The following is a 14,725-nucleotide window of genomic DNA, read 5'->3' as shown; positions in this document are numbered from 1 at the left end:
AAGGAAAATATTGGTTACGTTTGAAATGTATTTCTTCCAATGTCACATATACAGAAAATATCTGTGTATTAAGAAAGAATTATTTTTACATTTAAATGTTTATTTAAATCTTGAAATAATTTTAAAGTACTTTTCTTTCTGATTATAGAATTTATTCTTAGTTTATAAAGTTTAAGGAAGCATAAAGTCCCATTAGCTGTCCAGTGACAAATAATCATTTTTAATAAGTTGGCATTTATCTTTCTATTAAATAGTATGTAATAAAATACTCATCTTGAAATCAGCTGGCTGTGATTACTTTCTGATACTTAAAAGTTAGACAACCTTGCCATGAATTTTGTTTTGTGAATAAGCCTCTAAAAACAAAAAATTAAATTATTAAAATTTTTGTTAAGAAAGGTACCTGCATAAAGTTGGAAAATCCTTCAAAGGACAACATTAAGTTAGAACATTATTTGGAGATATATTCTCCTTAAATTTTTAAATTAAATTTTTATGTTCTTAATGTACATGGTTAAAAATTCAATCTATGATAAAAAGTGAACAATACAGTAAGTCTTTGCTTCATCACTGCTCTGCCGTTCCAGTTCACCTCAGTATAGACAACCACTGTTACTAATTTCTTGAGCATCCTTCTAAAGTTATTTTATGCATATACAGGCATAAAGCATAGTGTCTACACTATTGTGAACCATGGTTTTTTACACATTTGAATGAAAACAATTTTTAAATATTCAATATGGAAGCACTGTTCTAAGCACTTAGGTTTAAGTTGTGAGAAAGCAAAAGTTCATTGGAGCTGAAAATTCTAGTGTTGGGGAGATGTGTAATAAGCAGATAAATCAATAAACATATCAGGTAGTAGTAAGTCATGAAGAAAACTCAGTACAAAGGACTAAAGAGAAAATTTTAAAATATTAAAAAAGGAAAACCAAAACAATTTAAATACAACAAAGGACTAGGGAATAATGGGGCTGGGAAAATAGGATTGCTTTAGGTAGGGAGGACAGGGAAGGCCTGTTTTATCATATAAGAACAGAGACCTGAAAAAAGTATAAGAATGAACTTAGCAATGAACCTATAAGAAGCTCATTCAAGGCAGTCAGTAGAAAAAGTAAAACAACCGGAAGCCAGGAATATGCTTGGGTTTTTGAGGAAGAGTAAGAAAGTCACTGTGGCTGAAGTGGAGTATGAAAGGAAAAGATTCTTAGGAGATGAAGTCAAGCTATTATAATAATGTATCTTTAAAATGTTATGTATCAAAAACTGTTAAACTTCCTATATCTTATTTCATTCCGTGGAAGTCCCATAATTTAACATATGTCCTGAAGATGGACATATATTTTATAATTTTGTGCTATTTAAAATGGTATAGAATATGTATGCTGGTTACTTTATGCACATATGCGGGTTTATCTATAGGATTTGAAGTTAATTTGTCCCCCAAAGAGACCATACTAATTTATATTTGCATTCACAATAAAGAATTCCTGTTTCTTCTACATACTTAACCTTAATTATATTATCAATATTTTGCTCCATGGTAGTATGCTTTGAAAAATTCTGATTGTGCTTTTAATGTTTTTGTTGTTGTTGATGTTTTATTGGCTTTGCTTGTTTGTTTTATTTTTGAGATGGGATCCCACGATGTTGCCCAGGCTAGTCTTGAACTCCTGGGCTCAAGGGATCTTCCTGCCTTTGCCTCTTGAGCTGGGACTACAGGCATGCACCTATCCATTGTTTTTGTTTTTGGTTTTGTTTTTTAATGTGAATGAAAATGAGCATATTTGATTAAGTTCAAAAGTCACTTGGGAGCTTCCATATGGTCAAAGCATAAAAATGCAGTAGTCCATAATGATACCCCAAAATGTGTATGTGTTACATATAAGGGGCAGGGGATGTGAAGTTAAAACTCTTTATCAAAAAATTTAAGCTAGTGTAAATAGAAGAACTGAAGGAATTTTTTTTAAAAAAAATCTCAGTTTAAAATGCTTACAGAGTTAAGCAAGGATCATTATTTTGATGCTAAAGCCATTAGGTACAAGTTTGCTTGAGAATAGGATGTTCACTTGTAGTCATGGATCATCCCACATATTCTTTACATTTGTAAAGGGTAATTGTACCTTTACAATGGAGGTTATGGAAGTAATCACTTAATCCTGTATACCTGACTCCTATATTATAGTACATATAGGAAATAGAACAAGTTAAATGACTCCACGAAGGAACAAATAAAACTAGAATGTAGTACATTTTGTGAGACAACTGGCGTAGATTCTTCAAAAAGACATTTTCTTTTTAAAAGTTGGGGGTGGCGTTTGTTTTAGATTTTTAAGAAGACAATACTTGAATGTAATACATGAACACTTATGGAATCTGGTTTCAAAGAAAATAAATAAATAATTTTATAGGTAATTTAGAATATGATTGACTATTAATCGATGTTATAGAATTTAAAATTTTTTTTCTCAGGTGTAATAATGGTGTTAGCTATATAGGAGGATAACCTTACTCATAGATGAGTCCTGAATTATATAGGCAATGAAGAGTCATGGTGTCTGCAAACTTACTTTCAGATACTTCAAAAACACATATATACAGCAAAAATGAAGCAAATTTGGCAAAATGCTAATAGCTTTTGAATTTAGGGGGTATATATGTGTGCATTCTTATAACTTTAATCTTTTCTGGGTGTTTGAAAATTTTCTTAATAAAATATTGAGAAAAAGATTTTTTTTAAAGTCACTATATGATTTGTACTGTTGGTGTTTTGGAGATATTGGATATTTTTGCTACTTTTTTGTTATACTCTTGGATCCATAAACGTCAGGGAAATCTCTTAAGACACTCCGTCATGACCCTACTTTCCAGGCCAAACTGAAAAAGTAAAGCTATTTGCTTAAAATAGAGTAATGAGCAATTAGCATACTGGAAAAGTAGGCTGACCTTGGAGCAAACTGCTGATATTTAAATACACTTTGATATACACTTTAGGTATCCAAACTAAGACCTTGGCAAGCTTCAAGATTGGAGATTGGAATTGAAGGTTTTCACATTAAACTGGGGATCTTGACAAAGGCAAAAGTTATTTTCTACAAGTAATGCTTGCTGGCAATTGGTACAAGCAAATGTAAATTACCTTTAGAGGAATGCAGTCTGAATTAGGTCTCCAGAAATTCCACACAGTAGGAACTCACAAAGATAACTTGGGGCTGGAGTTGTGGCTCAGTGGTAGAGCACTCGCTCGCCTGGCACATGCAAGGCCCTGGGTTCAATCCTCAGCACCACATAAAAATAAAGATATTGTGTCCAACTACAAAAAAAAAAAAAAGGTAACTCAATAAATAAGGAAACAAACTGTTGGTGTGTTAACAAAATGAAAACAGATTTAGATCCCTAACAGTTATCAGTTATTGATCCTTGTTATAGGAATGTGATTTTTCAGATTGTAACATAACTGTGTTTGAAATGTTTAAAGGAAAAATGATAGACTCATAAAGATTTTTTAAAAAGAGAACCATATAGAGCTTATAGAAATAAAAATGTATTTATTAAAAGTAAAAAGAGTATCAGTCACTTGAAAGGAAGACCTGAAGAATTACCCAGGATAAGGATATGAAAAATATGAATCTTAGGAAATATGTGGAATGGGATAAGAAGGTCTAATGTGTCTAATTGGAATTCTGGAAGGAGACAATGAAAGAGAGGCAATATTTCAAGGGTAACAAATAATTGATAAAAGATATGAATCTTTAGAAACAGAAGCATATACTCAACTAACTAGAATGAATAGATACAAACCCATACCTAAATATGTTTCACTGACACTGCAGAATGGAAAGACAGGAGTTTAAAAGCTGCAAAGAGAAAAAAAAAAAGAATCTACAAACCCTAAAAGCAATGTTTTTAGTACCGACAATGGAAGATAAGACGGTAAAACAATATCTTAAAGTGCTAAGGGAAAATAACTATCTTTAGAGAATTGTGTACTGAATAAAAGTTTCAAGAATAGCAATAAAATAAACACAAAAACTTAAAAATTTTACTACTATCTGACCTTTATGAAAGAGACTTCTAAAGAACACTATCAAGTGTTCTTGATTGTATTACAACACTAACTTTAGACTTGAAAAATATATAGGAAAAACATGATTCATTTTTTGAAGATTTCATTCAAGATTATAACAAATGTATGCCACTGTAAATACAAAAAAGTTCCAAGCTCTTCCTTTAAATTGATGAGAGGAAAGAAGGAACAGAAAAGGAATTATTTTTCCCCAAGGAAAAAGTTAAAAAGAAAAGAAATTCTGTTAATGTTTCTATATAAAATTTCTACATAAAATTTTAATTACATATTATACTTCATATAAATAAGAGATACTGATTTGATTAAGCATTCTTCTACCAGGAAAAAATACTAACCATGGGAATATGTCCTTTTGACTATGAGTTTTTAAAAAAATTTTTGAGGAATCTAAAACGTGATTTCATTTATTTTTTTAAATAAATATATTTATTTCACATCTGTTTATATTTTTCCTTTTATGTCACCAGTGCTTGGTTATACCTGTGTATTTTGGTCTTTGCTCTAACAAGTTTTAATGAATGATTATGTTAAAATCAACATAACTTTTTGTTATTCCAAATATGATTATAAAATTGTTGGTCATTTTCATAAGAATAAAAAGAATCTAGCAGGAAAACTCAAAAAAGGCCAGATTCTGAAATTTTATATACGAGTTAAATCTTAAACTACACTTATCTTTAAACCATTATACTGCAAGTCATACAATGAAGTCAGATTGTTGCCATTATCTCAATTATTCCAACCTTTCGCATCTTCCTGCACATGAATGAACTTGAAAACAGCTCTGAAGTCCTTTATTTTGCCAACATTCATAACATTTTGAAAATTTTTGATTATTTTTTCTAGTTATAAACTAAATAATACTTTTAGTTTTAATTAATGGTTTTGTTTTCTCTGTCTTCATAATCTGAAGGTTTTGTTTTTGTACTCCTACACATTTATCACTATTCATTAAAAATTTATTGAGCTCATATATGCCAAGTACTAGGAATTTAAAGAGGGTATACTTCTTGATTTTGAAAAGTTGAGGAAGCTAGCATAAAAGTATGCAGTCTACTAAAAAGAAGGAATTCTTAATTTGTTTTTATCTATTACTATATTATCAATAGTTAAATAATTGTACAGGAGAATAAAAAAATGGGAAGACATTTCAAGTATGAGTTTGTAAGATAGAAAAAGGAGACCAAGGACATTAGTAAGATATAATGCTGTTATATTGTTGTGAACGAGCATGAAACTTTTAGGGAAGAGTATAAAGTTCTCTGTTGCAGCAGCATGGAAGAATAGTGGAAGTTTCAGTAAATGGTTGATTTTAACCAAGTCAAAAAGGACTTATGTGATGGCTTAAGGAATTTACGCATCAGAGAACCAAATGTTTCCGGTAATCAGGAAAGCCTATGATTTTTAATTGTTGTTAACAATTGTTCCCTGCACCCCCACTGTCTATTTCACTATTAAACTGAATGTAATGCAGTGTTGTTTAAGCCCTCTATTCATGCATAACAATGCATATAACTTCATTTAATCAGTAGTTTCTAAACTAAAAATTAAAATCTCTGAGAAGTTTAAATTACTAGTTTATTTCTAAGTCAAGTAAAATTTGTCTTTAATTTTGTGAACACAAGACTTTTTTAAATTTATTTTTTATTCTAATTTGTCATGTAAACACAGGACTTTTAAAGAAATTTTCAAATGCAGCCATAAATGTAATTTTTAAAATGTCATAAAGTTTAAAGTTTATTTTTAAAAGCAGTATTTAAAATTTTTGTGTTTTTGATTTGAGTGAGAACTAACTTGTCCTTCTCAAGAACATGATTCTTAATGCTGATTCCAAATTCTGTTAATGTTTCTACATAAAATTTTAATTACACTATTATATTTCACTATAAATAAGAGATACTGATTTGATTAAGCATTCTTCTACCAGGAAAAAATAGTAACCATGCACAGTATGTCCTTTTGACTATGATTCACCCATAATTTTATAAAAAAGACATGAGAGACTTGGAGACTTTTTGGGGGAAGAGTTTGAAAATAGGAATGGTTAGTTTTTAGAATTTAACTTCATTAAGAAGAATGAGAATTGCCCAGTGAAATGCCCAAATATGGTGTCAAAATTTTCTTTAATGATACTGAGTTCCTTTCAATGTTTCTATTCAACAAATTTCTCAATTCTTGGTTTTGAGAACATTGTGCTAAAGTGTCTGTTGTTTTTAATGCTGTTCCATTGTATTTGCTAATAATAAAGAGCATTTTCCTGCTTTACACCAAAAAATTTACATTCAAAATATGTGTGTTCTCTGATTTCTTTTCTTACAGCTTGCCAGTATTTGCCGTGCTGAAATGTTTTAATTTAAAATTTCCTTCCTTTGTATCTTTTAGTTTTCTCTGTTGCTGCTTTTTCTGTGACACAAGCCTTTCATTATAGTCACTCTTCTTTTTTCCTTCCCCACTTCTTTCTTTTCCTTTTTTAAAGCCATGAGAAGCCGATCCATTGGTGAATGTGCTCTGCCATCGGCCTATATACGCAGTGCTAAAAGTGCTCCTGTTCTGATCCATACTTCCAAACCCTTCTTGCCTGATATTGTTCTCACTCCCCTTTCTGATGAGCTTTCAGGTAGTGCCACCTCTGCTAATTTCTGCACCACCTTTTTCACTTTTTAATCCTCTGCTTTCAAATTTTGCTTAATCAAATAAACTCTTCAAAGTTAATTTCTTTGGGGGAGGTATGGGAAACTGGGAAATGATTGAGAAATCAACATTTTGAGTTATTTGAACTCTAATGCTATCCTTGCAGTTCATTCTGGAAGTGCTAAGTTTAGTGCTGTGCCAATGTCCAATATTTTGGGTTGTAAAAGGCTAATATTTTTATTTATGTTTGGGTTTTTTCTTCAGGTGGTTTAAAGAAGTAGTAATGCATATTTGTATCATAGATGTCTCATAAGAGGTGACTTAAGATAATCAGAGTCTTGACTTTTAATTTCCCATTGTTTGACTAACAATATGGTAAATTTTGAATAATTTTTTCTATTATCTACAGTAATAGAACTAAGTAAGGGCATGTAGTCATAGGGGAAATACATAATCTAAAAGTTGTTTTGGAATAAATTGTATTTATATTAGACATAATAGTATGTAGAATTCATTTGAGTGAGATGCAAGACTCAATTTACAAGGAGCTTCAAAACCTACTCAGCATTTCCATTCTGATTTAGGTGCTTCATTTCTAGTACTGGGATGTCCTACTCTTTTATTAAGATTTAATTAACACCAAATACATGTTTTTTTGGATTCACTTCAATGGGGTTAGGGAATTATGCACACCCATATACATCATAACCCCAAACAAAATATAGAATGTTTACCCTAAAAGTTCTCTAGCAGTTGGAGAAGATTTTGAAAATAGGAATGTTTCATTTTTAGAATTCAGCTTCATTAAGAAGAATGAGAATTGCCTTAGAGAAGTACCCAAATATGGAACCAAATTTTTCTTTGAACTATTGATACTGAGTTCATAACCACCAACTCTCTCCCGCTGCACTTAAAACCACTTTTTAATTTCTCTCACCATAGATTAGTTTGTCTTTTGGAAAAAAAAATGTATAAATAAAACCATACAGTGTCTTTTGGATAGAAACATACTTGTCTTGGGTTCAGTTACTGTGCATTGTGCTAGTTCAAAGAAACTTACGTTGTTAGGTAATTTCCTATCCCTTTCTTAGAGTATTTTCTTAACGTTGCCACTTTTAGTGAAGTTGCTGGTGTTTTTGCTGTTGTTAATTATTTGTTTAAAGTCCATCTTATTACTCTTCAGTTCCTAACAGACTGAAAGAACTATGAAGGAAGATTCATTTGTATTAATAATGATATTTCAGTTGAAGTTCCCCATTCCTAATCCAAATAAGATCTGATATATCTTCCAAGTCAATGGGGCTAACATAATTAAGAATTATCAATTAGTAGGTTTAAAACATCTACCTAGGATTACAATTGGTATTCTTTGGAAATATTATAAATGAAAAAAACATAGTACTTGAGTTCCCAAACTGAGAAAATAAAACATTCAGTTACTAGATATGATATGTTTGTTTTTAAATTCAGGATACATTGACTGGGAAACATTTACTTCAAAATATTTTAGGATGTTTTTGAGAAGTGTCCAAGTATCATTGTGAAGCCATAATGCAATTACTTAAAACAGTTTATATTGAAATTAGAAGTCAGTTTTGCAGTTTAGTTGATGACAAAAATAAGTGAGAGTTTGGCCTCAGACAAACCTGGATGCTCAATAAGTATTTAAGAATGAATGAATTTTACACTAGAAGAAATAGGCAACATGAATATTTTGGGCTCTCATATTTTGTTTCTTCAGTATCTTCCTGAGTAGTATAGATTTTGGTTGCTTACATTAAAATTCTAACTTAGTTACTTAAGTTGGTAAACAAAACAGTGTTTCCGTCTTAACAACTAAAGTAGATACAATTAAAAGAAACTCCCAGTTTATTGTAAACTTTGCTTAGAGTTTTTTGCTTCAAGCTTTTAAAAACATTCAATGCAAACCATTTTTCACTTGTTTAGAAAAAATAAAATGAGTTTTAGTCACTGACTCTTAAGTTTGGTTGGATTGTATGTTTTCCAGTTGTTAAAAACTGTCAGAAAGATTTTTTTTCTTCAGAATTTTAATGGCTTTACAAAATATCTTTTCTGAAATGTAAAGAGTATTTTGGCAAGTGCCAAAATATTTTTAAAAAATCTAAAACAAAAATGAGGTCACTCCTTTTAAAATACTTAAGTACTACCTTAGCTAGCACATGAGATGTTCCTATTTCATAATTCTTGCTTTGCTGTAAATACACAATTGAGAAAGATTGCCTTTTTAAAAGATTTTATGATTTAAATATTTATGAAGAGTGTTTAAAAGGAGTTTTTTGAGTGGCACTTTTATTGGTTTTATTAATTTTCCCCATTTGCAGTAAAATGTCTTCTATGATAAAATTAAGATTTAAATGATGTGGAGACACCAGTCAATTAAACAGAACAAATCTTATATCTGATCATCAAAATAATAAATGTTCATTTTTTTAAATGTTGGTTATATGTGAAGGTATATGAGAAAATATACATAAGCTCCTAAACCAATGCTTATTATTAGTAACTTAAAATGCTTTTGCTGTTTGTTTTATACATTTGTACGTGTAAAAGTATAATTAGAGTGAGTTAGTTTGAATTAGAAATCATTTTCCTCTTAAAACTCTTTGAAAGAAACCACATATAACATTTTATGATGCAGAAGAAAAAAATTATTTTCCCTGAAAAAAAATTATTTTCCCTGAAAACTGACTGATGAGCAAAGCTAGAATCTTTCAATCTGCTACAGAAATTTATAATACCATCTAGGAGATGTATAGGTACAGAGAAGAAGAGATTAAATGCGCATAATGCCCATCAACATATTGAAGACTCCCAGAAGTCCTATTAAAAAATATGTAGTCCAATATTTCTTAATTTTTTTTCCAGATATATACATATTGACAGCCTATAGTATTCAGGATTCAAAGAGGAAAAAATTGGAAAACATTGAACTAACCTAATATGGAAAACAAACAAACAAAAAGCATTATAGAAATTGGATGGGATTGTTCTTATTCCAGTGTATATTGAAGAAATCTGAGTTATTGAATTGATTATTGCCCCTGTGGTTCTCTAAGGCAAATTGAAGGCCTGGAGTTTGTTTCTTTAGGGATTAGCTAGTACTATATTTTTAAAAAATTACCAAAGCCTTGGATCCTCAACCAATTCAGTTGGTTGGTTGTTTCTTCCGAGGTTTAAGTAAATTTTACCTTAGTTTGATTTATAAGCCATTGATATACATTCAAAAGTCAGAACTGAGAAGGAAAGTAAACAGGTGAAGAAAGTGCAGGCTTAAATGAACATATAATAAAATGTTTTCTGGGTCTCTCTCTCAGATCAGGAATTTAGGTTTCTGTAGCTCCTTCGCCAAACAAAAAAGAGAAATAGCACTGAAACTACTAATAATGTTTCTAGCTTTTGGTTAGAAATAGAATTTATCAGAAAAGTACATAACAAAGTACTCTTGAATAATTGTGGGGGTGGGGAGAGTACAAGGAAATTCTTTTGAGCCCTCTTCCAACCCTGGCATTTCTGTTTTGTTTTTAACATGTTTCTTTGAGAATGGACCATCAATTTTCAAAGTATCCTATTTTTCACTAGCCCTTATTTTTTCTCCATTATATCTTCTTATTGTCCATTCTGTCTAGATTATTTTGTGATACTGTATGGTATAATTTTGTATATATCTGTCGACTAATTCTGTTGAATACCTGAATATACTTAAGCTCTGGGACCAGTTCAAGGAAATTGTCACTATGCCAATGTGACATGATTTCTTAACATTACTCATCTATAACATTTGAAAAAAAAAAAAAAAAACAGCTGGGTGCTGTGGTACACTCCTGTAATACCAGTGGCTTGGGAGGCTGAGGCAGGAGGATCTTGAGTTCAAAGCCAAGCCTCAGCAATAAGCAAGGCGCTAAGCAACTCAGTGAGACCATGTCTATAAATAAAATACAAAATAGGGACAGAGGTTGTGACTCAGTAGTCAAGTACGAGGAGCTCAATCCTCGGTACCCAAAAAAAAAAAAAAGTATTTTCCCACATGCTTGTCTCAGATTTTCATATATATTGTATGTGGGCAACAGCTCAGAGTGTGGAACTGGGAGTTGCACAAACACCTAACACCTCTTTTTACAACTCAGTACTAACTCTGATGCCTCAGCAAGCATACTCTCCCTGGCCTCTCCTATTGACTATTGAAAATTACTACACTAGATTGATTGATGATCTCAATCATCATTCTTAAGCAAATTTGCTTTTACTGCCAAAAATAATGTCTTAATGGAAAAAATATGAAGAACTGAAGTGTGGTGGGAAGTTTATTTTGTGTATACTTCTATAACTGTTCCTTATTTAATATCAAATCATGCTGGAATTAAGTCTGTAGATCTATTTTCTTTCATCCAGTTCTCAAGAACTGATGATTCTTTTGCCATTTTTGTTGTGATTAGACTCCAGCCTATCTAGTACAGAGCCTATAGGATGCTAACTTCAATCTGTAGAGCAAAATATTTTAATCTTTGTTCTTCTGTTTCCTTATTATAAAAAAGATGGTCTTTCTCACACTCGTTTTTCTATTCTACCTAATCAGGAGGAGAATTGTCTATTTCTAATTAGACAAGTAGCCCCTTCTTTGTACAGTTAATGAATTTTTTCCTATCAAAAATATGCAATAGGATATTAATCTATACATCTTTTCTCTCTATAATTTGTTGGTATAGCATAATTCCAAGTTACATTTTTTTCTGAAATAATTTATTTTTAAAAGAAATGTTTAGGTTGACTTAAAATGGTGGTTATGTAACATTATCATAAACAAATAAAACTATATTTCTAACTCTAAAAATGTATTAGTTATTTTTCTATGTCCAGAATTTAAAAGTCATACAAACAGTATTAGAAGGATTAGAGTAGAAACAAAAGATAGTTTAGTGGGACAAATCTTAGTTGTTTAAAATTAAAATTATTTGAGTTGAGTTCATTAAAGTCTTTTCATATGATTTCAGTGATGTGATTACTGCTTTGAATTACCTACATTATATTAAATATCTAGTCTTGAAAAGATATAAAGTTTTTACTAGCATAGATGCTTTTTGGTCGTTAATTACCTTGAAGATGCATTGCCTTTGTTGCCCAACTAGGCAAAAAATAAATAAAATAAAATAACTTTGCCTGGTAATTAGCAGGAAAAAAATGTGTTTCCAGATAGCATCAATTTCTATTTAAACTAGTGTGAATGATTTTATAGGAGCCGTAAAAGAATTACAGTGAATATTGTGCTTGGTCAAGAAAAGAAATTAACTTTGGTAAAAGGGATTGGGGCACTTGGTTCTACAAATAATTTCAGATACTATTAAAGTTAACTTGAGGTCCCCCCCCCCTTGAAGAAGTCTTGGTTTTTACCAATTAGCTACTAATTTTTTATATAAAACAAATGTTCTTCCTTTCTACCAGTGTAGGCCATGTGCCCAGTACTCATTCAAGCAATGGAGATATTCTAATGAACAAGACAGAAATCCTTAAGAAACTTGAATTCTGGTGGAAAGAAGTGTTTTTTTCCTTTGGTTACTATCTAATTTTCAAACTAGCAAAGGAAACTTTTCTTTGAAACAGAAATTTAGAAAAAAAATTTATAATACAGACAGAATTACCAATACTTTAATACTATGCATTATCAAGAAAACCTAGGGAGGGGTGGGTATGATGAAGTATCAAGGAATGAAGTTTATCAAACTGTGGTGACTATATATGAATTTCCACAGTGAATCCCATGTGTGTGTGTGTGTGTGTGTGTGTGTGTGTGTTGTTATAGAGCACTAAATTAAAAGTAACAAAAACAATGAAAGAAGGGAGATCCCAGAGTATAGCAAGTGGATGTGGGGGAGGGAGGAGGGAAAAGAAAGAGAAGGTACGGGAGAATGAGATTGATCAAATTAGGTTATATGCATATATGATGATGGCATAATGAGTCCTATTATTATGTATAAATACAATGTCCCAATAAAAATATAAAATAAAATTAGAGTTTATACTTGTAAAACTAACCTAAAAGAAAACCCAAAGATAATATATGACATTTCTGTAAATTTTAGGCTCTGCAAGAGGCATTTACTCAATGTTTTAAAGTTTTTTCTTGTTAAAAACATTTTATTTGTTTTATCCATTAAATGATTTCAAATATTTTAGGTTAAAATAATTTAAAAACCTGTTTTCCAAATTAAAATATTAGCAGCATAATTAAATTGTTTGAAGGATATTTTTATTCAACTCTGATACCATTATTGTTTTTAACAATCTAATATAAAGTTTTTCAGTTTTTTTCCTCTACAATTGACAAATATTTGTCTAGCTTTTGATTGCTAAGATTTTTGTCTTTATAGAAGTAAATCACTATGCTTCAATGTAGTTTCTTAATTAATTTCACCAACTTCTTTTTAAAAAATTAATGAATTATTTCATGAATATAAAATATAAAACGTGTAACATTATTTAAGAGAGAATATGAACTAATTTCTGCCTTATTTAAAATCATAGCTCTTCACTTTATAGCTGTAACCTTGGACAGATCACTTAAACAGTTTCTTGATCTTTAAAATAGGGCTAATAACACTTTCCTTACCACATCATTTTTAAAATTAACTGAGTTTAATTGGCACATGGAGCAATATAATATATATCTCTTTTTATAAATATATAATTGTGTGTGTGAGTGTGTGTGTGTGTGTGTGTGTGTGAATGATGATGTTTAGGCATATTTTCCCAACCAAATTTAAGGAATTGAAATCAATTATACTTGGGCTGGGGTTGTGGCTCAGTGGTAGAGCACTTGCTTAGCACATGTGAGGCACTGGATTCCATCCTCAGCACCACATTAAAAAAATAAATAAAATTATTTTAAAAAATCAATTATACTTGATTCAAGTGCTGACCTTGGTTTCCTGTTGCAATTATTTTTTCTTTGATTTTACACAATTAATATTGTTCCTATGTAATAACTATATTTAAAGCTTGAGTTAAAAAGATTTATATTTAAATTCTTCACCTCTACATTATTGGTAGAAAAATATCCAGTAAGATTTTTTTAAAAACTCTTCACAAAAGTTTTAGACCATATTTGGTGACAACTTTTTGGAAAGAAAACATGGGCAAAAATAATGATTAAGTGTTCTAATATGCAGGTGAGGACTATGGGAAGAAATTCCTACAAAGAGAACTTAATAGTAAACTTTCCTGGCTTCTTTAGAATGAAAAAATTGTGAAATATCAATACAGGGGAATAAAGATCAAAACTACTATTCTACTTTTTCCCTGAAGTTCATGTGTTTGCTGCTCATCCATTAACATTAGGGTTTTGTTGTTGTTTCGGGATTTGTTGTTTTTTTTCCCAGTATTAGGATTGAACCCAGGGGTATTCTAACACTGATCTGTATCCCCAGCCCTTTTTATTTTACATTTTGAAATACAGTCTCGCTAAGTTTCCAAGGCTGGGCTTGACCTTGCCATCCTCTGATTTTAATATCCCAAGAATATGACCATACCTGACTGTAATGTTATATTTAATGTTTTGAATTCTTAAGTTTGAACTTCCGTAACATCCCAACTGTAAAATTTTAAAGAACTTTTATAGAAAATTATGTAGTATTTATTCTTTGCTGAGTTCTGTAGGATTTTGTGTGGAAAGAAACATGGAGTGCATTTGAGTATACTATCTGTCCTCCAGATGGAAGAGAAGTATAACAAATCCCTAATTAAATTTGCCAAGATACATAAACATGTATTAGTTATCTGCTGCAGTAACAAACATTTAATGAGCATAAATGCATGAATGTGAAGTTGGTAAGGAATTGTTCTACTTTTCATTTAGAAAAACTTCTATTTAATGAAATGCATAAGAAAGGCAAGCCAGTGAGTATTCCTCTCAGCTTAATGAGAAAACATACAATTGTTTCAACTTCAGGAGATATTTTATATTTGACCTGTGTTGGGAACATACACATATATCTT

The 14,725-nt window shown here is 30.6% G+C and overlaps 1 protein-coding gene across 8 annotated transcripts in view; it reads left to right on the top strand.

Annotated features, from left to right (window-relative positions):
- Ralgapa1 (Ral GTPase activating protein catalytic subunit alpha 1) overlaps nucleotides 1-14,725 on the top strand; it is a 245,655-nt gene that overhangs the window by 88,860 nt on the left and 142,070 nt on the right. For 6 of the 8 annotated variants that reach the window (XM_058584465.1, XM_058584469.1, XM_058584467.1 and 3 more), the window contains one exon: nucleotides 6,564-6,704. The exons of the other annotated variants lie outside the window; for them this stretch is intronic. In XM_058584465.1, the coding sequence (XP_058440448.1) occupies nucleotides 6,564-6,704 (141 nt within the window). The remainder of the gene's footprint in view (nucleotides 1-6,563; nucleotides 6,705-14,725) is intronic. 8 annotated transcript variants of the gene reach the window in all.

This window comes from Marmota monax, unplaced genomic scaffold (assembly GCF_021218885.2).
Source record: "Marmota monax isolate L192 unplaced genomic scaffold, Marmota_monax_Labrador192_F-V1.1 WCK01_AAM20220418_F8-fsc00001, whole genome shotgun sequence".
NCBI classification, from domain to species: domain Eukaryota; kingdom Metazoa; phylum Chordata; class Mammalia; order Rodentia; family Sciuridae; genus Marmota; species Marmota monax.
Note: the sequence above shows the minus strand (reverse complement) of the source record. Positions and strands in the feature narration are given on the sequence as shown.